At 32.7% G+C, this 21015-nt stretch overlaps 2 protein-coding genes across 2 annotated transcripts; both read right to left on the reverse strand.

Moving 5' to 3' along the window:
• Window positions 1-112: 112 nt before the first annotated feature.
• Window positions 113-10770, reverse strand: LOC129800705 (uncharacterized). Its single transcript, XM_055845300.1, has 4 exons — window positions 10266-10770; window positions 918-1083; window positions 600-852; window positions 113-536 (listed from the first exon to the last, which is right to left on the reverse strand). The coding sequence occupies exons 1-4, from the start codon at window positions 10274-10276 to the stop codon at window positions 466-468; spliced, it is 501 nt and encodes a 166-aa protein (XP_055701275.1). The 5' UTR covers window positions 10277-10770; the 3' UTR covers window positions 113-465.
• Window positions 10771-15058: 4288 nt separating this feature from the next.
• Window positions 15059-16247, reverse strand: LOC129800709 (trypsin-1-like). The gene is made up of 2 exons (XM_055845303.1): window positions 16165-16247; window positions 15059-16002 (listed from the first exon to the last, which is right to left on the reverse strand). Exons 1-2 carry the CDS (start codon window positions 16216-16218, stop codon window positions 15199-15201), a joined length of 858 nt encoding a protein of 285 aa, XP_055701278.1. The 5' UTR covers window positions 16219-16247; the 3' UTR covers window positions 15059-15198.
• Between the last annotated feature and the right edge of the window lie 4768 nt (window positions 16248-21015).

Raw genomic sequence — 21015 nt, forward strand, 5'->3', positions numbered from 1 at the left:
GGCGGACACAGGAAGCTCGTGTTTCAAAAAAAACGCCTCAGCATTTCCTCAGACGCTTGCAATTTCGAAAATCAAAACACAACTCCGCCATTTTCTCACATAGTCCTTTGCATTTTCAATTAAACGTTGTATTTAATATATTATTTGTTTATCTCTTTTGTTTTTATACATTAATAAAACAACATTGTTGATTGAGCCATTTGCTTAGATTCACATCAAACTACGTCTATAATACAGTCAGTAAGTATCATCAATATGAAGAATAAGTGAGGATTATAATTCAATTTTTGGCATGAGTTTCTATGTCATACAATACTATTCATATTCAGCAGCATTCCCTCAGTTTTATTACACATCGCTACATCCACATAGACCATAGATAAGAGATATTGGACTGCGAATAACGTATATATCATGCTTAGTGGATTTGCAACACTGATTGTGGGTGGTGATGTAGCTATGGGCTTAGTAGTGAAAGTTGCGAGTATTTCTCTTTCGGCCCATATTGCATATCTTGAAGTGACAGAGTGACATGTCTGTAAAGAACCATCAAACCAACAATAAACTTTCAGTTACAGCCACCATCTTTTCTAACTCACAATTGCTGGAATGAGCATCCTTCTTTTGCAAATTTCCTCGTGTACCATAGTTTGTGACGTAGGGCAATGGTGTAGGCAGAGTGTCTGAGGGATTCCTTTCAGAAACCTCTGGATTTTCCAGGATGGACTTTGCTGTGATGTCATGCTTCTTGAGGCCTGTTCCTCGAGCAAAATCAACTTCATTGGAATTGGGAAGCAGTTCCCTTAGCCAAGGCCAATTTGCCATAAAATGATCATTAGGTTCGAGATCTCTCTGTTTCAGGGAAGAGATTTGGTAATTTTAGATCACCCAAATTGCGGTTAGGTTTCTCTTCTCACCATTTCACTGTAATTGTCATCGTAGTTGTAGGGATCAACTTCGTAGAATTCCGGATGCTGCTCTAATCTCCGAAAGAGAGTTATAAGATTGTGTTGTTCCCGTGGAGTTAGGGCTGATACACTAACGAAGAAGATCCCAAACAAAACCAAAGACTGAACAGAATGTCTGAAAGGAAAAGTTACACTTTGAAACATAACCTTACAATCGAATTACTAATTGACGAATTTGATCAGGGGGATAATAAGTATGGCTAGTGAGTGAATCATGAGTGGTAGATCGGCAAATCGCGACGATCCGATTTACCCCTTGAGTGCCCGATTGACACGTATAGAAAGCCTTTTTTCTAAGCAAAGTTGAATTGTACTGAAGTCGAAAGAAACGTAACTTAAAAACGTAACCTGATAAAGGTAGATCCGTCTTAGGAAATCCTTAGAAAGTACAACCAAAATTGATTTCACAACACAACTTTAACCCATTCCTTACCATGATATTATACATCATACGCAAATTACGTTATTTTAGATGATTTATTCCTGGGCAATTGTTATCCGAATTGCTGTCGGGAATGGATTTTTAGTAACTTTAGTACTTCAATTACGTGGGAAAAATAGCCCAACAGACTTGGAAATACATTTTGTTGTTCTTTTCTCGCTTCGCGGAAAGTCATACAAAATTTTTGCTCAAAATGGTGGACGGAAAATTCGAGATCCTGTCGAATTTATTAAAATTGGCCTTCATCCTTTTTCCTAATTCGAATTCTGGTTGTCAATTTGTTTTCTTGGATAGTTACTCTACCTAAATCAATAGATTACAAACACTATGTACAGAATTTAAAATCAGTGACCGTTAGGACGCGTGTTTGTGGGCGGCTCCCCGCGCTCCCATAAGAGATAATATTTATTTCTTTTCAGAAAAACCATCAATTAATCTGTAGGAATATAAGTCCAAAATATGAATATTATATCTCAAGTATTTCTAGTACATTGACTGAATGGGTTAAAAATCTAAGTCTTCGAATTTATAGGGGGTGTTTGATTTTAAAGGAAACATTCTAAGCAAGGTTATGAGCTGAAGAATCAAATTCGACTTCGAAACATAACCTTAGAAAACTGATATCCCATTATTTAGATCAAAGGTGAGCAATAACCGTTTGAAATCGAACAAACGTCAATTAAAAATTATACGTCAATGCCCGAAACGCTACCTGGACAAACTTATTTTGACGTTTATTCGGTTTCAAACGGTTGTTGTTGTGTGTAAATGACATTTTAATTTTTTGATTCTAGTTAACGGTTTACTATATTTTGAAAATTAGAAAAAAATTACAGAATTTTCTTCTTTATGGGTTAAAGTTACCCTTTTTTCATGTTGATTTTACCCTCAAAAAGGGGGTGTAAAATTAACATTAAAAAATGTTGATATATATTTACACCTGCAAAGTGTTAAAGTTATGACGAAAAGAAGTTAATCGTAGCCTCTTTTTTTCTCAGTGTTACTTCTCAAATGTGAATAAAATGTTCAAAAACGTAACGGAAACCATGTAAAATTCACATATCCTAAATCAAAATGAATAAATTTAGAGAATTTATTATTGTAATTTGTTGTCAAATAAATAGAATTTGTCAAGGAAATTCAGATAATACGGTGTTAATAAGGCAGTACCGGAGAAAAATGGTTCTAATTCAGACATAACCTTAAATTTTACATTTTGAATTCAACCGTCATCGTCGGTCGGTCATACTTGATGAACTTGACTACATCTCCAATAAAATATAAAAATCTACCATAAAAAATAACAAAATACAATTTAAAAAAATCTCAGTTAACTCAAAGTATAATCAGAGTTTGTAATATAACATAACCTCAGTAAATTAGAATCCTATTCATTGTTCATATTAAAAGAAATTAATGTAATTTAATTCTTAAGCAAATATTATATCAATATCAGTAAAAATAGTTAATTTCTAAAGCATTAGGATCTGTAAATAGAAATGCGTGGACACAACATAACCTCAAAAATTCTAATCCGATTTTTTGTAAACTAAGTCCAAGCGACTTGGATTAAAAGCTAAACCAAAATATTAAGGGGTTATTAATTAGTTGAACCTATTTTTATTTTGTAACATAACCTCAAAAAGTCAAAAACTAACTTGGAAACATAACCTCTAAAAAGAGATTTTATATTTCATCCAGTTAAAACGACTTATTTTATTTATTATTTTAATCCCGAATAATAATAAAGTTTTAGTAAATCATTAGAGAATTGAATCATGAATAATTTCAGAGTATAACCTTTGAGAAATGTAAAGAAGTGAGTGAACTGCAAGTACACACAGGTTTGGCTTTAAAACATAACCTCAAAACAATCCGATTAATTAATTTCAAACACATTTTGGTTGATTAATGTCGATTTAATTGTTAAGTAAATATCCCAAATAAGATCAAAGACTTAGGAAATTTACCAAAATAGAAACCGCACGGAAGAACATAACCTCAATAAGTCAAAGAATTTAAGTAATTATTTATTTTTAGCGCGTAATGGTGGTTTAATTATGTTCTTCTTGCCAAATTATTTATCTTCAATTAAATTTAATTCAGTTATCTCCTTAATCTCTTGATTAAATGCTCAGTATTGAAAAGAGGTGGAAATTCGCAATTTTCCGGAAGCATCGGAAATAGAAAAGTGGGAACAATTTGTGTGCAAATATTTTCCTTCGACGGAAAGGTTGCGATTTGTGTCATCAATCAAAGGAAAAATAATTTCACCGCGATTGCAATCTTTTCCAGCAACACTTTGTTATTCTAGCATTTTTCGCACTAGGCTTTAAAGAGCATCGATTCTTGAGGATTTGTCCTTACACAACATTAAAATCAGAAAAAAGTATCCCTGGCATTTCAATAATTTTAATATTTTATGCGTAAAATGGACACAACGCCTTCGCGAGGTAAAAGCTAAAAAGCCTTATTTTTCCCCATCCTGAATCCTTCCGTAGACGTACAGAAGTTCTGTAATACTTCTCTTTCGTAATGGAGCATTTTAATTAAATAGAATTATTAATAATGTTTTAATAATACATTTATTTTGCATCTCTCTAACTTATTTTCGTCATACGACGCTCCCCCAAAAATTCCACAGTATTTGCTATCTCTCTTATCTGAATCGCGTGAGTGAAAAGTTTGCAAATACGAGTATCGGTTTATGAATAATTCCTACATTCTTATCAATTATTGATGAATGGAGAAAAAATCCACAATCATAATTTTGCCGTGATATCACGTAGCTTCTGTAATTTAATTACCTTTCTGTCTTTTCTTTTTCAACTTCAAAATTGGTCCTTTTTTTAGATTAAATACACATAATAATTATATTCTCAGAAGGAACATGGCATAAAGGAGTTATTTGGTTGCAAAGTTCAGTGAAAAAGTACTCATTTCTTTTGGACATATTCGCTAAACAATTATTATCTTTAAACCCGACGCTTATGAATTTTTGAAGACTTTTATTATCATGTTTGTCTTTCAAGGATATTAAGGTAAAAACAGTTTTGAATCAAGTAAAAGTCATAAAAGCATATCGACTTGAAATTAAAAAAAAATGGTAAAGTGTAGAGAATGTTTGGTTTGTAGGGGAGCCACTGAGAATACAACGTCGATATCTCTATCCGTTTGAACTCAACTAGGCAGTTAATAGAAAATTCCTACACTGAGAGAAATCCGAAAAAGTTAAAATAACATTTCGAAAATGTTAATTTTACCCTGCAGTATTGATCCGAAATCGGTGTAAATATTACCCTTTTTAGACGTATTGGGGGTTAAAGTTACCCTTTTTCATGTTAATTTTACCCTTAAAAAGGTGTAAAATTAACAGTGAAAAATGTTGATATATTTTTACACCTAAAATGTGTTAAAGTTATGAGGTAAAAATGTTAATCGCACCCTCTTTTTTTCTCAGTGTACTAAGTCATTTCTCGGCTTAATCCGAAAGACTGATTAGCCAGAAACTGATGAGACTTTAGTCAAATCATCATTTTGATAATAATTACATTAAACCGTTTCTTGACTTAAGTCGTAAAGGTGTCTAGGGCATAAGAGTTGGGTCAGGGATCTGCAAAATATCTGATATTCTTACTAATTACTACATATTTTAAGAGATAGATATTTGTTTCATATCATTAATGACTTAAAAGCACAGTACATATAACATAATGTTAGATTTATAATTCTGCGGTCACCGCTATCTTAGTGTTGATAACCAATCTACTCAGTAGCAAAATGATGGGGAACTCCACTTGAGATTGTATATACCTAATATGAAAAGTGTTAAGTAAATTGCGGAAATTAAGGAGATAAACTCCTTCGAAATGCCTTAAAGAGGTTTACCATTTACAGTTCAATTCAGCAGCATTTAATTCAAATCATTCACGGTCCACAGATTATCATTATACTTCGTTTTAGCCAGGGGAGTGACATTAGCTCTGAAAAATTCGACCGGTTTTAGTGTAGTTTTTCGCCTGTTTTCGTACACATTTCACGAGATATCTCCAAAACTACGTAGGTTGTCAATTTAAGGTTTTCGGTAGCCTCTTCGTTATTGAATTGGCTTTTATTTAGTATTAGTATTTTTTGCTAATTCATTCTACAATGACAGAAAACAGCTAATAAACTCAAAAGTTTTTTCGGCTCGCTAGAAACATATGGGAAACATAGGAAATGTCATGCCCCTGGTTTTAGCAATCAACTGATAACGAGTCACAAATCCATAGATTTCTAATCGTGACTATGCAATTCACTTTTATTTTTGTTTGCTTCAACCGATTCCAGACCCGGATAATTCTTACTAAAGCGTCTCAATCAACAATCTGAATCAATAATAAGCAAAGAGTAGGGGAGACTGGGGCAAAAAGTCACAAAACGGATATTTTATTTTTTTTACAAGCTACTCGATCGCTTCAAAAATTTCTAATTAGCGCAGTTTAATAGGAAATTTGCCGCTCTATAACTTTGTGAAAGTAATTTTCCTCTATTTTGGAAGGAAATACGTTTATCGAGTCAATTTCTTAAAGATAATTTTGTGAAAATTCTTAAAAATGCTGGGGCAAATAGTACCAGGCATTGGTCATTATCATATTTTGATTCGAATCACTACAGGCTTCCGTAAATTTGAAAAAATACCGAGAGGACATATTTCCATAGAAAATTTATTCATCTACACCTTTGTAAAACACCGTTTTCTCTGCAAGAAAAGTGAGAAAACGAGAAAAGTGCTTTTCTAGCTATTTTAGAAAAACAAAAAACAAAAAAGACTGCAAATCGTTTGACCAATGCAAACAACAAGCGGCGAGACATGGTAATGACGTTTCTTTTCGCCGTGTGACATCAGAAATTGCTTCGCTTCTTGTTACTTTTTACCCCAAGTGGACATTTTTAATAAAAGGATTTCTGGAGAAAAGAACTTTTGTGAAATTCTCAAATAGATAGCGAATTCGTACTCAAACAATCCAAATTATTAAAAAAAAATATTCACCAGTGCATCAATTTTGGAAAATGAGTAGGTAATAATTGTTATCTTCTGCAAGAAAAATATTTCAAAAATAGGGCTAAAAATTTCGATATTTTTTATTTTCTAAATTCCTTGTTCGAATTCTAAGAAACTAACAACATTGAAGAAGGTCTATGGAGGCTATCTATAGAAAAGCAAATTGAGCCGCTATCTTTTTTACTTTGGAAGATATTGAATTTTGAATTTTTTAAAATTGTGACTTTTTGCCCCAGTCTCCCCTACTCTCATTAATTGTCTTAGGCCTCAAAATCATTCAAATTATGGAATCTTAAAAATACGTTACATTATTTCTTTTCATTGTTCACCATTCTGAAATGGAGAGCAATGGACATGCTATTGTTGTAGATTAGCTGTCCGAAATTACAAGCAAAGTGTCCAAAATTACAAGCAACTTGCACGAAATTGCATTTTTAAACGTATTAAGATTAATTTTAGTCAATTTTAACTTGAATTTGTATTGTAAATATTGCACTTAAAGAAACCGGAACAAGTATTGAGCTGCGTAGTAGAGCCCCCATCATCCCCTATATGTGTACACATTGTACAATTGAGCAGGGACGGCAATACAAAAAACTATGCTTGCCGTATAATAAAATTTTCTTAATTGTTTTTTAATACTTTATCTATCCAAGAAGCATTTTTTCTCAATATAGTCTTGTAGAATTCCCAAAGTAAGGCATTATATAACCAAAAATCATTTTATTTGCTTATAACGCTCCTGGTTCCATCACTGAGATTACTATAAGTAAAGTGGCGCTCTATTAAGTATCTTAATAGCTTCTATAGGAATTTCAACAGAAAATTCTCACTTTAAGTCTTTTAAAAGTGTACTAAAAGACTTGTTTAATATTTGGTTCTATAAGGGAGCTATTTTGCTTCTTGGGTAATGTCTTACATGTACAGTACATCATGGATAAATTTAATTGTAAATTCGTCTAAAAAATACAGTGAAAACCGTCGCGTCGATTGTAAAAAAAACAATAAGGCTATTTACACCGCCCGCCGCACTGAATTGAGATTTAATTGTCCCAAAATCGGGTTGTGGGACAATATAGATTCAATCTGAGACGGCAATATGAACAGTTTTATTGAGGTTATTTACACACTCGTATTAGATTGATACAGATTTGTCCTAAAAATCCGATTTAGGGACAGTTTAATCTCAATCTAATGTGTCGATGTAAATAGCCACAATAAGGCGTTTCACAGTAACCGTAGATAGGAGAAAGTGCTCTCCCTTCGAACGTTCATGCCTTCGAATAGTGTGAATTTTTTTTGTTGTTCGTAAGAGATTTATACTAAATTATCACGGAATTATCAACAATTGATAATAAGCTAACTAACATTTAATAGAAATGTGTAAGTCTCTTAGGAATAATAAAAGTAATTTCACATTATTTGAAGGCATGAACGTTCGAAGGGAGAGCACTTTCCCCTACATGTTGTCTAAAAGGTCCGCGTAAAACATGATAAAAATTGCAAATCCAAATCATTTTCTTTTTGTGCTAAATAACCTTCCTTAACTTAACCTACACTCAGAAAAATAATCGAGTAAAACTTACTCGAATCGATGTTGAATTAACTCTTTTTCGTTGTGATTTTCGATTAACTATATTTTAGAGTTGATTTTACTCATTTTACTTCTATTTAGATGTAATATTCGGAAGAGTTGTTTTAACTTTTTTTCCCTAAAATTTACATGACAAAAGAGTGTAAATAACTCTTTTTAATTGTGAAGAAACCGGTGAGCGTCGGGGATATAGGGCAGCTCAGAAAAACAACGATTCTTCCCAAAGCTTTCGGCTCAGTCTCCAAGCCTTCTTCAGTGGTCAAATCTAACAATTCCTTGCTTTGTCATATGGTCTAGGGATGCACAGGGCATGGGATTTTGAGGCAACTGTACTTTAATTTCTAATATTTTGCTAATTTTGTGTCAGTTTACAATATTTTAGCTTCACTCTTTTTGGTTTTCTTTGTGAGAAATGACACTCTTTTTAAGACTGAAAATAACTCATTTCAACAGTTAAAAAAAAATCTTTTTTAGAGTTAAATTTTCAAATCCCAAAATGAATATGTTTTGCAATTTATGTTTTTTTTTATTTTCGTTATTTTTTTTATTTTCGTTATTTATATTCTCTTGACCTCAAGTTCCTTATATTCCGAGCGAAATATCACGTATGATGCAAGCACATGTCTTTATGAAGCACTGTTTAGGCATATTTCTAATTCAAGTTCCATATGAACTTTGTCGTACGAAAATCTTCTTGACTGAAGTATATTCTTAAAGAGAAAACACTTAAGCATATACTTCAGTCGAGATGAAATTCTACATTGAGAAAGAGTAACAATTACATCGATATTCGTAGAGTTAATTCAACTCGACGATAGAGTTGTTTTAACTTTTTAGGTTTTTTCTTAGTGTACTTAAGTAAAATAAATAAATAGCCTTAAATCTAGATCCGAACTCTCAATTCGTTTGTTCGAAATATTAAATTTTACCCTGAGTTTTCTATGTGTGTTGTAAAAATTATTGCATTATAACTTTTTTATCCTACTTGGGTGAATCCCTAATTATTATATTATTATTAGGTTCAAAATATCTTTAAGGATAGTCATTGAAACAAGGTCACTGATTTTAAAGTAATTCAGTAACATAGTCAGTGTTGTTTTACTCAAACTTCTTTAAAGTAGAATCCTCTTAAAATGATATATGTAAATGGAACTAAATGAAACAAATTTGAAAGACATTTAAGACATGCCACTATAATTCTAAGATCCCGAAGCTTTTGTGAACTTTTGTGGCTTTCTGCTGTCACATATTCAGTTCAGAAAATTTTCGCTTAAGATGGATTTTATTATTTCTCAATGTTTAAAATTTAGCCGCAAGAAAAACGATCAGTATTTTTCTCCTTACAATGCCAAAAGGCTCTGATCAAAAGCTCATTGAAAGCTCCTGTAGAGCAATATGGAAATGTGAGGTGTTTTCTTGGATAACATTTCATATTTAGTTACAGAAATCTTTCCATAAACATTCTGCTTCCTTTCTTTTTTAGTTTGTATTTTCTGTATAAAGTGCATTTTAGCTCAATTGAGAAGAAGTTTCTCTTTGAGTATAAAATAAATTCTTAAAGGACACGTTAAGGAAAATGTGATTTCTCCATGAAAGTTTCAAGAAACATTAAGGTTTCTTACATCGCATGTTATTCATTTATTGAGCCTAAAGCCATACAAAAGTAAGCTGCAATTTTATCACAATCATTTGCAAATTAATTTTCATCAGACTTGGGCTTTTGATCAATATCAACCATCAATTAAAATGCAGAAATTTGTGGAGGTTAATTTTGGGAATGATAAGAACAAAATATTTATGTGTTACTAGAAAAACATTAGCGAACCTTGATTTTATGCTTCACTAATTATTTGGGATGTTTCTAATGAGAAAATTGTTAATTATGCGAGTTAAATCTTTCGAGAGAGAAATTGTTTTTTACATTGAATAATTTTCAATCTATCATTATCTGGATATCCGAAGGAGTATTCACAGAATTTTTTTCCTCATGTAGCTTTTTCATAAAATTCTCATTTGTATTTTTTTTCGCAGAATATTAACCATTGATGCAGAATATTGCTATAGTGTAACCATAGAACTTTTCATATAGAACCATGGGATGTAAAAAAAGTAGATATTTTCCCTGTTTTTCTTCCATTAGAGCGATATTTTTCATGGTTTAAGTATCAAATATAAAATGATCTTTCTGACGTGATTTTTGATGAACTTTTCACAAACCTCATTTTCATATGCTGCAATATGTTCCTCCGCAGTCGTAAGTCTCACAGAATCACCAAACTTCTCTAGAGATCACTAAGATTTATATGATTTACCTTCACTTTCTTCACAAACTGAGATACTGAGATTCACTAAAGTTATTAAATTATTTTACGAGGTCTTTTTTTTCTGTGGAAAATTCTTCACTTTGCAGAGCGAAAAAGCATTGATTTGCACCAACGTGAGTCTAGCGAGTAAGTGAAAGACTTTCACGATGCTGGCTTTCTTTTATACCTTCAACAGGTGGCTTGTGGGGGTGGTACGACTGACGAAAAAGGAATCACCCAGATTCAACCACAAAATCTTCTTCAGGCAATTCAACACCTCAACAAATTCCTTCTCACTTTTCTTCTTCAAAAGAACCTTCTTAATATTACAACACAATTTTTAGTCCTTTTGCCGATTTTGTTCCTTTGGAGGTCGGATGTATTTTTGCGTGTATGTCAAACTGTGGTTGCTTCTCAAATGAAGCTTTTAGCAGAGACTTGGAACAGACAACTGAGTGAATCGCACGATTTTTAAATTGCTAACTGATAAGGGATTTTTTTTTAAAGACACTCTGCGTACAATTTGTGTTAAGAGTCTAGCTCTTTGTCACTCGATCAGATTGCTAAAACGACTCAATTGAACAAGTTTATAAAAATAATCCTTTGTACCATGAACAATGTGTATCTATCAAATAGTTCTGAACTTACAAAGAACGTTCAATTGTAATCCTTATATTTAATGTTGTTATTTATAAATTTATAAAAATAGAGATATGCATATTGGTGCAATACCAAGTTATTTACAACCTTAACTACGTCACCATTTTCGAAATAAAACGTAAGAAAACATAACTTTTACGTCATTTAAGCTTTAATACTTATATTTTTTTATTAAGTAACACTCAAATCATCCAGTCTTTTTCGGACTTGAGATAGGAAAAATTTCTGCTTCTACCCAGAATCGTACCGGATACCCTTCGTTAATCAAATGAATGTTCTATCACTACAGCTTAAAGGTCACATGCTCTGCTTGATTACTTTACTGTTCTCAAAAGCTCCTGCATTATCGACTTTTCCTTATATTGGTTCCTGTCTCGACTGTTTTCCCCAATTCTTGCTGTGTTCTAAAACCACCAAACAGTCGTGACAGGACCCAATACAAAGAAAAGTCGATAACGCAGAAGCAATTGAGAACAGTAAAGTACTCTGAAAAAAAAAATAGTTTACAAAAATTTGCATTTGGATGCAAAAATTGATTGATTTTGGAGATCAGCTGTAAATTAATCGAAAAATTTGCAATTGGATGTAAATATTTTCATTTGGGTGTATTTTTGCATATTATTGTCCTTATGCAAATTTTTGCAATTTTTTGCCGACAACTGAACACTACAGCTGCGCCATCTACACTGAGACATCATAAAGCAAATTTAGTGTCCTTGTCTGCCGTATAGACACAAAATCGACGTAGAAGAAGCCAATTGCACTTAACAGTTTTAATTTTGCTACGATTATACACATTTTTTCACAATAAATTTTTCACACTTGCTATTATTATTTAATTTCTTGGAAAATTTTGTCAGTTTTAACCTGATATAAGACTAATATATCGCACATTGAATATTACAACGGCGGATCTTGGTTTTTGTCAATTTTGAGATATTGCTGTTTTCTGATAGGAAATTTATTAAATATTCATTATATTTAATAATCTCAATAACTTTGTTAGAAATATTTTTCATAATTTTGAGTATTTGTCAAGCTTGCAGAACAAAAATAGTATAAAAGTGGCGTATAATTATTTCTCTGAGTGTTTTTAGTGTTGCAATGGCGTTATCTGAGGAATCATACGCCACTATTCCACTGAGCATGAATCCTACGCCACTGTATCACTAAACGGTATTCATTTTTTGACATTTCGAGGAATAAACAGTGACAACAACCTACATAGTTCTCTCGTGCAGTGCAGTGGATTGTTTTTTAGAAAGAAATTGCAAGATGGAAAAGGTTTACAATGGACCACTGCCTTTAAAAGACACAAAGAAACGTGATCTTATTTCTTTGTGTGAGGGAAATCTTATTCCAAAAAAGCACTACACATTTTATCAAAATCTTGACTAAATTGTAAATATTCGAATCTTGACTTTTTTATATAAAAAATGTCAATTGTATATAGAGTACAAAGAGATCTGAAGAAATGAATTGGATTCATGGACAAATAAAATGAAATATAAATAAAATACACAACTTTTCATTATTTATTTTGAATTTCAATGGGTCTATGATTTTTAAAATTAATTTATGGTCAAACAACAAAAGAAATATTGTTGAAATCCAATAAAAAATAATTCTATTAAAATTTAAATTACTAAACAAGAGGCGTATCTTAAAATCCTTGTCTGGATTTTAAGTATTACAGTGACGTATAATTTTGGCAATTTTGCCCCATAAGTGTAAAAGTGACGGATTATTTTTTAATTTTTTAAATAACTATATTTTTGGGTAATAAAAGTCCAATATTTCGAGTTCCACATATGTGCTCTATCCAGTGGAATCATATACAAACAATTTTTAAAATTTGTAAATAAAAATAAGAAAATATTATGAAATTTAGTTTTTGAGGCCGTCTCCTGAAAAATGCTGAAATCTGACATCCGCCATTGTAATATTCAATGTGCGATATGTAAGAATTTTAACCGTCGGATTATTGATAAATGAACCATCCGACATGTAAAAAACTTTTGCACTGGGGATGCAACCTCGCGAACAAATCTTTAAATATTTCAGAATTGAAGTCTTTTGGATACAAAATATTTATCACACAACACTCCAGAGACTTGAGCAAGCCCTCTGAACCACAAAATTTAATTTTGCAAATAAATAATTTGAGCAATTTTCCTGCAAAACACTGCTCAAATTTCATTTAATTTCTGTCGGCACTGTCTTTTTTTCAAATCACAACACAAATCTCTACCGGAAGAGCTTTTCCTCCCAATTTCCACTATTATAATTATTGAGAAACACGCGAAAACTATCACCACTTTGCAAAATAAATCTAAAATGAATTAATATTTTGTCTGCAATTTGACAATTCTGAGTAACACAGCGACACTGACACTGGGAGCCGCTGGAAAGTGCTCATTTTCCACAAAATTGACCTTCTTTTACAAAAAATTGATCTCCTTTTGCAAAAAAGTTGGTTGGAAAATGGGTTACTGATTGGTTAATTACATGAAGTGACGACCAACTTTTGACATCCTTTTGCAAACTATTTTTCTCAGAGTACTAAAATTTGTCTTTCATTACTTACTTTAGATGTTTTAGTACTTTACTGTTCTCACGTACTTCTACATAAGGTACTTTTCTATTTTTTGGTTCCTGTCACGACTGTTTGGTGGTTTTAGAAAACAGCGAGGATTGAAAAAAAAGTCAAGACAAGAATCAATAAAGAGAAAAGTCCATACCGCAGAAGCACTTGAGAACAGTAAAGTGCTGAAAAGTATTCATTTTTCATATATGCAAAATGTCTAACCCATTGAAAATTTCGTAAAAGTTTGTATTTTTCACAAACATTGTTCGTAACATGATCACTTGAGCATTTTGTGCTCCTTTAGAAACATTTGTTTGTACATTTTTGTATGTCTGGAAAAACTTTACGAAGAAATGATAAAATTTTACCAACATATTTCTGTATGTTTACGAACATTTACAAACAAATGTTTGCAAAAGAGCAAAAAAATGCTGGTAAAGTGATCTACTCTGAAAGAAATGTTCTCTCAAATTACAGTGCTGTCTCGCTATATGCACAGTTTGGGTACTTTTTTTGACAGTTCTCTCTCTGAATATGCACACCTTTTTTTTCGAAATTCCCAACGGTTTTTTTCTTTTTTTTTAATAAATTATCATTTTTTATTGTTCTAGAATTTCCCGTGTTATTTTAACTATAATATGAGACAGAAAAAATAAAATTAAGATAATTAAAAACGAGAAAAATTAGTTACCAAGAAAATAATTTTCTTTATTACTTTGTCAAAATGTACACATATTGATTTTGAATGTAACCGACACAAAAGCTGTGCATATAGAGAGTGTGCATATAGAGAGACAGAACTGTAACAAGACAAGTTTCCCAATAAGCAAAACTTGGGCAAATCGACCAATTCGAAAATTTTGTCAAATTTTCGAATTGGTCAGAAAATGCTCTTTGGGTGTAAAAAGGATTTTCTTCCATACAAAATATGGAAAAGTTTTATCAAATCGGCGGCCAAGTGAATCTTGCTAAAAGTTTGTAAAAAGGGTGTTTTTCCATATAAAATGCAATAAAAAGTTTTGTTAAATTGGTAAATAACATCCTTTTGACAAAATTTCAACAAAATCCATTTGTTCGTTTAACAAGACATTTTTTTCAGAGTACGAACAATTTTTGTTAAAATACAAATTTTTACGCACCTTTCAGTGAGTTATGGTGCTAATTCAATGAAAAATGAACATGTTTTTATAGAACGGTACTGTTCTCAAGTCCTTCTGTATTATAGACTTTGCTCTGTATTGGTTCCCGTCTCGACCGTTTTATCCAGTACTCGCCGTATCGAACAATTCGTGATAGGAACCAGTATAAAAAATAGTCGATAATACAGAAGCACTTGAGAACAGTAAATTTCATTGGAATTAAGACCTGATATTTAGGGACGGCGTCTAAAAAAATATATATATTTTTCTGTGGACAAGTTTCTCAGAGTACATTCGCCTGTCTAAAAACTATAGAGACACGATTTGTGACAGCTAGGTAGCTTTATTGGAACTGACTACAATATTTGGTATAATTATACACATTTTTTAAACTACTTACTCCATGAAATATACAAAACTGTTGAATTTATAAAATTTTATTTAGGTGATACAGGGTAACCCTAAACTGCTACTGCATTCAATATCCAAGTCAAAATAATTTCATTTGTGAGATCTGCATATGCTGCTGGATTAGCAGCACAATCTGTGCTGCCGAATGATACAACGCCAGCCTGCATTACCACATTGTTTTTGATTATTGTTACTGGTCCTCCAGAATCTCCAGAACAGACCGTGCCCCCATTTGAAGCAGAGGCATCGGCACCAGCACAGAACCATGCTTCATTCGGTGTGCCAAATTCACACGATTCAGGTTCCAATCCAATAATCCTAGCGTACTTCAAAACATTCGATACTGGCCCACTGTTGCTTGTATAACCAAAACCCGAAACCGTGAACTGGCTTCCTTCCAAGGTCAAACCAGATCCTACCAGCGGTATTGGTTGAATATTTGACGAATATTGAAATACTCTGGTTTTCACTACAGCAACATCGTTTATAGGAATATTATTTTCAAATTTGTAGTTTGGATGAAGGAAAGCGTTGGGAGGGAGTACGGTATCTTTCTCTCCACCAGTACCACTAGCAGATAAAGAACCCACTGTGACCTCGTAGGACACCTGAGACCCCAGGCTGGGTTGTTGGTAACAGTGGCCAGCCGTTAAAATCCATCCATCACCAATGATACTTCCACCGCATACATTAGTCAATAAGCCCAATAAACCATATCTTATAGTTAAAAGAGCTTGATAGGGAAATTGTCCTTCTTGTGCTGTACCACCATTAATAATTCGACCCTCTGGTATTAGGGAATTTTGGTCGACCACGTCATCTTGATTTTGACCACCTCCTGATAATTTAATATCCTGAAACGAAGCAATAAATCATATTGCATTTTGGAAAATAAGTCGCTACGGTGAATCACCAAAAAATCATTCGAAATTTTAATTCATATTATTGACAAAAGTAATGTTAAAAATTCCTCTATAACCTCTGTCCCTCCCTTTAAATTAAGATTTTTTACACACCCTGGATGACACTGAGACGATCAACGCCAACAGAATACCCACAGCAATCTTCATGATTTCCACAGAAAGTTACTTCTTAAACTAAATTTGTAAAACCTTAACGGCGCTTTTTATACATTTTCCATTTTCATTGTTTCTGTGTTCAATAGCCCAATAAAATTTATGAAAGACAGGTAATAATTTGATTATAATTCACAATTGACAATATTTTTGATAAGATTTTGAAATAATAAGAAAAGAATTTCCTAGATATGGCAAATTATTTCCAGATCTTTGAATTGTCATAAAGGATGTAACACAATAAATATACAGTAGAGTCTCGCTATAGGCCATCGCTCTTATAGTCCACAATTTATCGACCGTTGATTTCAAAACACTGATTTTAAGTTAGGTTATGTTTTTTAGTATGCGACATGCATAATTATTTTAATATTTTTGGCAAACTTTATTAAGTAGTTGTGATAATTGTGATCCACAATGAAGAGAGCAAGGACAAGTACCACAATCGCAAAGAAAGTGGAAGCCGTCGAGCAATTTCAATACTAAAATCGTTGATAATTTTAAAAAATTACATGGACTATAGTGCGATCCAAGTGTCAAATTTGAAACCAAATATGGACTATAGCGAGACTCTACTGTAATTTCTTTTCGTGACAACCACGACAATATCCATAAAGCACAATGGGCAAAACAGTTCAACATATCTCCATGAAATAAATGATAAGTCTAGATCAGATTATAAAGGTGTGATTCCCATATAGCAAATTCGGTTTTTAGGCAAACTAGGCTTTTTTCGGAGTAATGCTAATTTGGTTTAATTTGCACAAAATGAAAGACTTGTAGCCGATTTTCTAGGAAATGATAGGAAATAGAGGCCACAAACATTACAATTTATAAGATGAAATAAGAAATTCACAGAAAATGCAGTCCGCGAAAATACGCGAAAAATTCCCCGGGCCGCCAAGATACGTCAATATACGTTATGTATATAGGTCAAAAGTAAAATTCCCAGAGCCAAAATTCGGGTCGCCAAAATCCCGAAAAGGTCAAAATTACGAAAGCCTAAATCCCGAAATCCAAAATACGGAGATCCAAAATCCCGAAATCCAAAACCAGGAAACCAAAATCCCAAACGCCTAAATTTCTAAAATCAAAATTCCGAAAGCCAAATTCCTAAAAATAACTAAAAATTGGTTTTCGGGATATTGGTTTTTCGGGATTTTGGCCGGTATCGATATTATTGCTATTTATTAAATAATTTTAATACCTATACTTTTTTCTTTTACTTTTTGTCAAACTTAAACTTGAAATATCTCGAGAACTAAGGTAGGGGAGACCGGGGTACCTATAGCCAGGGATAGAATTAGTCAGTGGATTTTTCTCGTATCTCTTAAAATGTACATCGAGCAAAGTATTTTTGAATGAAAGTAGGAACACATCCCTATATTGCCAGAAATACTTATAACTCTGATCCAGTTAACCTACAATTTAGAAGCATTTTTATAAAATGGGTATAAAATTGTTATTTTGATAGTACAATTTTTAGACCAGTATTTGGTTTTCTGAGTTTGTAGTCAAGATTTCATAGTTTTACCTCGTTTCTGGTTTAATAAACCTAATTAAAAAATATTTTTCACTTGGATAATAATATCCAATTTCTTATATAAGATGATAAACACTGAAACAGCCCTTCGGGGCAGTTGTAGCCACTCTTCCGTGGCCGGATAAAACTATCAATGATTTTTCACTAATACATGAATAATTGTTAGATGAAAGAGTACTATTGATGTTCCAAGCAATATTGCCATTCGGATGAAAAATTTGTGAAATAGATTTTTTTCATGATATTTTCATCACTTTTGTCGCAACTACAAGAATGTCATAAAAAAGTCGGCTAAAGCCTTTTTCATTAAACTTAAGTGACATATTTAGCATCAGTGGTCTTCAGTGTATCAAGCGAAACAATATTTGGTATCTCCAGTTTAAAATTTCGTCTGGAATTCTGGTGGCAATTAGCACCCCGAAAGTGGCTATATCTACCCAGGCCGGGGCAAGTGTAGCCAATGTGTTATACTTTTTTCATTACCCTCTCTAGAAAAACTCAAGGATTTTTGAGCCTTGGACTACACTGTTTCATACAGCCAATATCCTAATGCTACTTATGAAATATAAAAACATTAGACAAACCTTATCATTTTTTTCACAAATCACGCGCGAAAAAAATCTTCATTTGCTGGCTAATTCTACCCCTATCTCCCCTACACTGTTTGTCTCCAATTAGAAACTTTCCCTTGTCTCCATTTGGATTAAATAATTTGGATTAATCTCCGAATGTAGAAACAAAACAAATGCAGATACGACAGAGGTAGCCGCAACCGACGATATTTCGGGACCGTACATATTCACGTAGGTCACTTATATGGAAATAGAGTACTTAGATAGAGTATGCTCACAGAGAGAGGTTTGAATTTGAAAAACCTAGCAAATAAGGCTGTTTGGTTTTGAACGGTACTGTATGTTTTTAATCATTCTTGGAATTTAGAATCCTCCAGGTACTGAAATCTAATTCCCAGTCTGATAAGCTTGCTGTTTGTTTTTTTTTTATAATTCAATATCTGGATTGTAATTTTTACTATCTGAGTATAAAGAAATGCTGGGCACAACGCTAATTAATACGGGTGGCAAAGCGTTCCATATTTTGCGAAATGCTCGAATTCTTGACTTAGATGCTATACCTCAAAAATACTTTCGCATCATGCCCTGTTTTCCGGTTGAATTAGTCAAAATTTCACCCAAAATATCTTAGGCGTAGCTAAATTGAGACTCAGATAAAAATTCCATATCGATTCTTAACTTATAAAAATAAGAAAGTAAAGTATATTTAAAAACACATCAAAACTTATTAGAGTAGAGGCCCTTCCTTTTTAAAAACATGGTTTTTTGACTTATCTCAAGATTTATCTAGGCGATTTCGTTCGTTTTCGGACATGTTTTGGAGGTAGTCCAGCTGAATATTTCTTCTTAAGACACCTCTCTCAGAAAAAAATCATAATTTTGAATTATTAAAGGTCAAGGTTGAACCACCCTAGGAGGGATGGGAAAGCCTTGGATGCTTTGACACACCTTTTAACGGACAATTAGAAATGAAAGTGAGTGTATCAATTTATGTCTATTTACGACTCCAAAAATTTTATTATTTTTTCCATCAGAGCATTTTTAAACTTATAGGGTAAGAGTGCCAAATTTCGGCATAGTTGCACGCAAGCGCCAAAGTCTCAAGTTTGAAATGTAATATCTTTAATAGAAATTGATTTTTTTCATTCCTTCTACTTTAGGAGTGTTGCTTAGAACCTTGTAGATAGTTTATCGTCTTTATTTACTTTAAAATTATTCTTAATATATTTTAAAATGAATAAAAATTTAGACATAGCTTTGGTGCCCTATTTCGGTCACCTTCATTCTCATAGTTCCTTGCCCTTCCAGAATTCTTTAAATATTTTTTTCAGATCATCTTGCTTGTCGAATCGATATTTTTTGTGATTTTTTTTGCATTCTACAATCTCAAGAGTATCCAAAAACTAAATATTCATGGAAATTCAAGGAACAAAAAAGGTGGCCGGAATTGCAAGCTGGTCGGAATTTGGCACACTTACCCTACATAGGAATGCTTATTTTGAAATTTTATGAAGTGAAACATGCTCCAATGATATCAAGTTTTTTTTTCATAAAGATGACTTATTTGATTATTTTGAATACTGCATCTAAGACCTTTAAAAATTTAAGAATAATAAAAGCAAAATCCAGAAGGTAATTTATTTTATTCAACATCTACATTTTGTTTTCCATAATTCTTCTATGGAACTTTTTCATCGAATTTTGGAGGTACAATATTTGCAATTGTTTTTCAGTCCTCAGTAATTCCTAATTTTTCCTTTATCCAGTTTCCAATAATTTCATTTGTGAGATCTGCAAATGCTGTTGGTAATGGAGAACAATTCGCGTAACCAAATGATGCAACACCAGCCTGAACTACCTCATTGTTTAAGGTTATTGTTGCCGGTCCTCCGTAATCTCCTGTGCAGGGTGTTCCTGTATTTTCTGTAGTGTCATCGACAGTAGCACAGAACCATCCAACAGAATCAACAGTTGAACACGCTAGATTATCTATTCCCTTCATCACTGCAAATCTCAAAACATCAGATGATGGCCCACCGTTGCTTATGTAACCAAAACCCGAAACCGTGAGATGGTTTTCAAGGAGAGAACCAATTGGTATCAACGCAATTGGTTTTATATTTATCGAATGCGGGAATACTCTAGTTTTCAGTAGAGCAACATCGTATATAGGAATATCATTTTCAACTTTGTAGTCTGGATGAAGAAAAGCATTGTCAGGGAGTACGGTATCTTTCTCTCCACCAGTACCACTAGCAGATAAAGAACCCACTGTGACATCGTAGGATACCTGAGACAATAGGCCAGGTTCTCGGTAACAGTGGCCAGCCGTTAAAATCCATCCATCACCAATGATACTTCCACCGCATTCAAAAGTTGTTATACCCAATAAACCATATCTTATAGTTATATGAGCTTGATAGAGGAATTGCCCTTCTTGTGCTATACCACCATTAACAATACGACTTTCTGGTATAAAGAAATTTTGGTTGACCAAGTCATCTTGATTTTGACTCTTTCCTGATAATTTGATTTCCTAAAGCACAAAAGAAACATTGTAATCATCTGAAAATATGGTAAACCTTTACCATATTTATTATTGGTTGATACGTGAAAACCTCCATATACAGGTTCTTTAAGAATAAGACATACCTTTGATGACACTGAGACGATCAA

This window comes from Phlebotomus papatasi, chromosome 2 (assembly GCF_024763615.1).
Source record: "Phlebotomus papatasi isolate M1 chromosome 2, Ppap_2.1, whole genome shotgun sequence".
Lineage (NCBI taxonomy): Eukaryota > Metazoa > Arthropoda > Insecta > Diptera > Psychodidae > Phlebotomus > Phlebotomus papatasi.

Excerpts from the sequence above, each read along its gene's own strand:
- LOC129800709 (XM_055845303.1), bottom strand. The coding sequence starts at position 16,218 with ATGAAGATTGCTGTGGGTATTCTGTTGGCGTTGATCGTCTCAGTGTCA. Across the intron at positions 16,003-16,164 it reads TCGTCTCAGTGTCATCCAGG|GATATTAAATTATCAGGAGG; the intron begins GTGTGTAAAAAA and ends GCTTCGTTTCAG.
- LOC129800705 (XM_055845300.1), bottom strand. Across the intron at positions 853-917 it reads ATGACAATTACAGTGAAATG|AGAGATCTCGAACCTAATGA; the intron begins GTGAGAAGAGAA and ends TCCCTGAAACAG. Across the intron at positions 537-599 it reads GGATGCTCATTCCAGCAATT|ACATGTCACTCTGTCACTTC; the intron begins GTGAGTTAGAAA and ends GGTTCTTTACAG.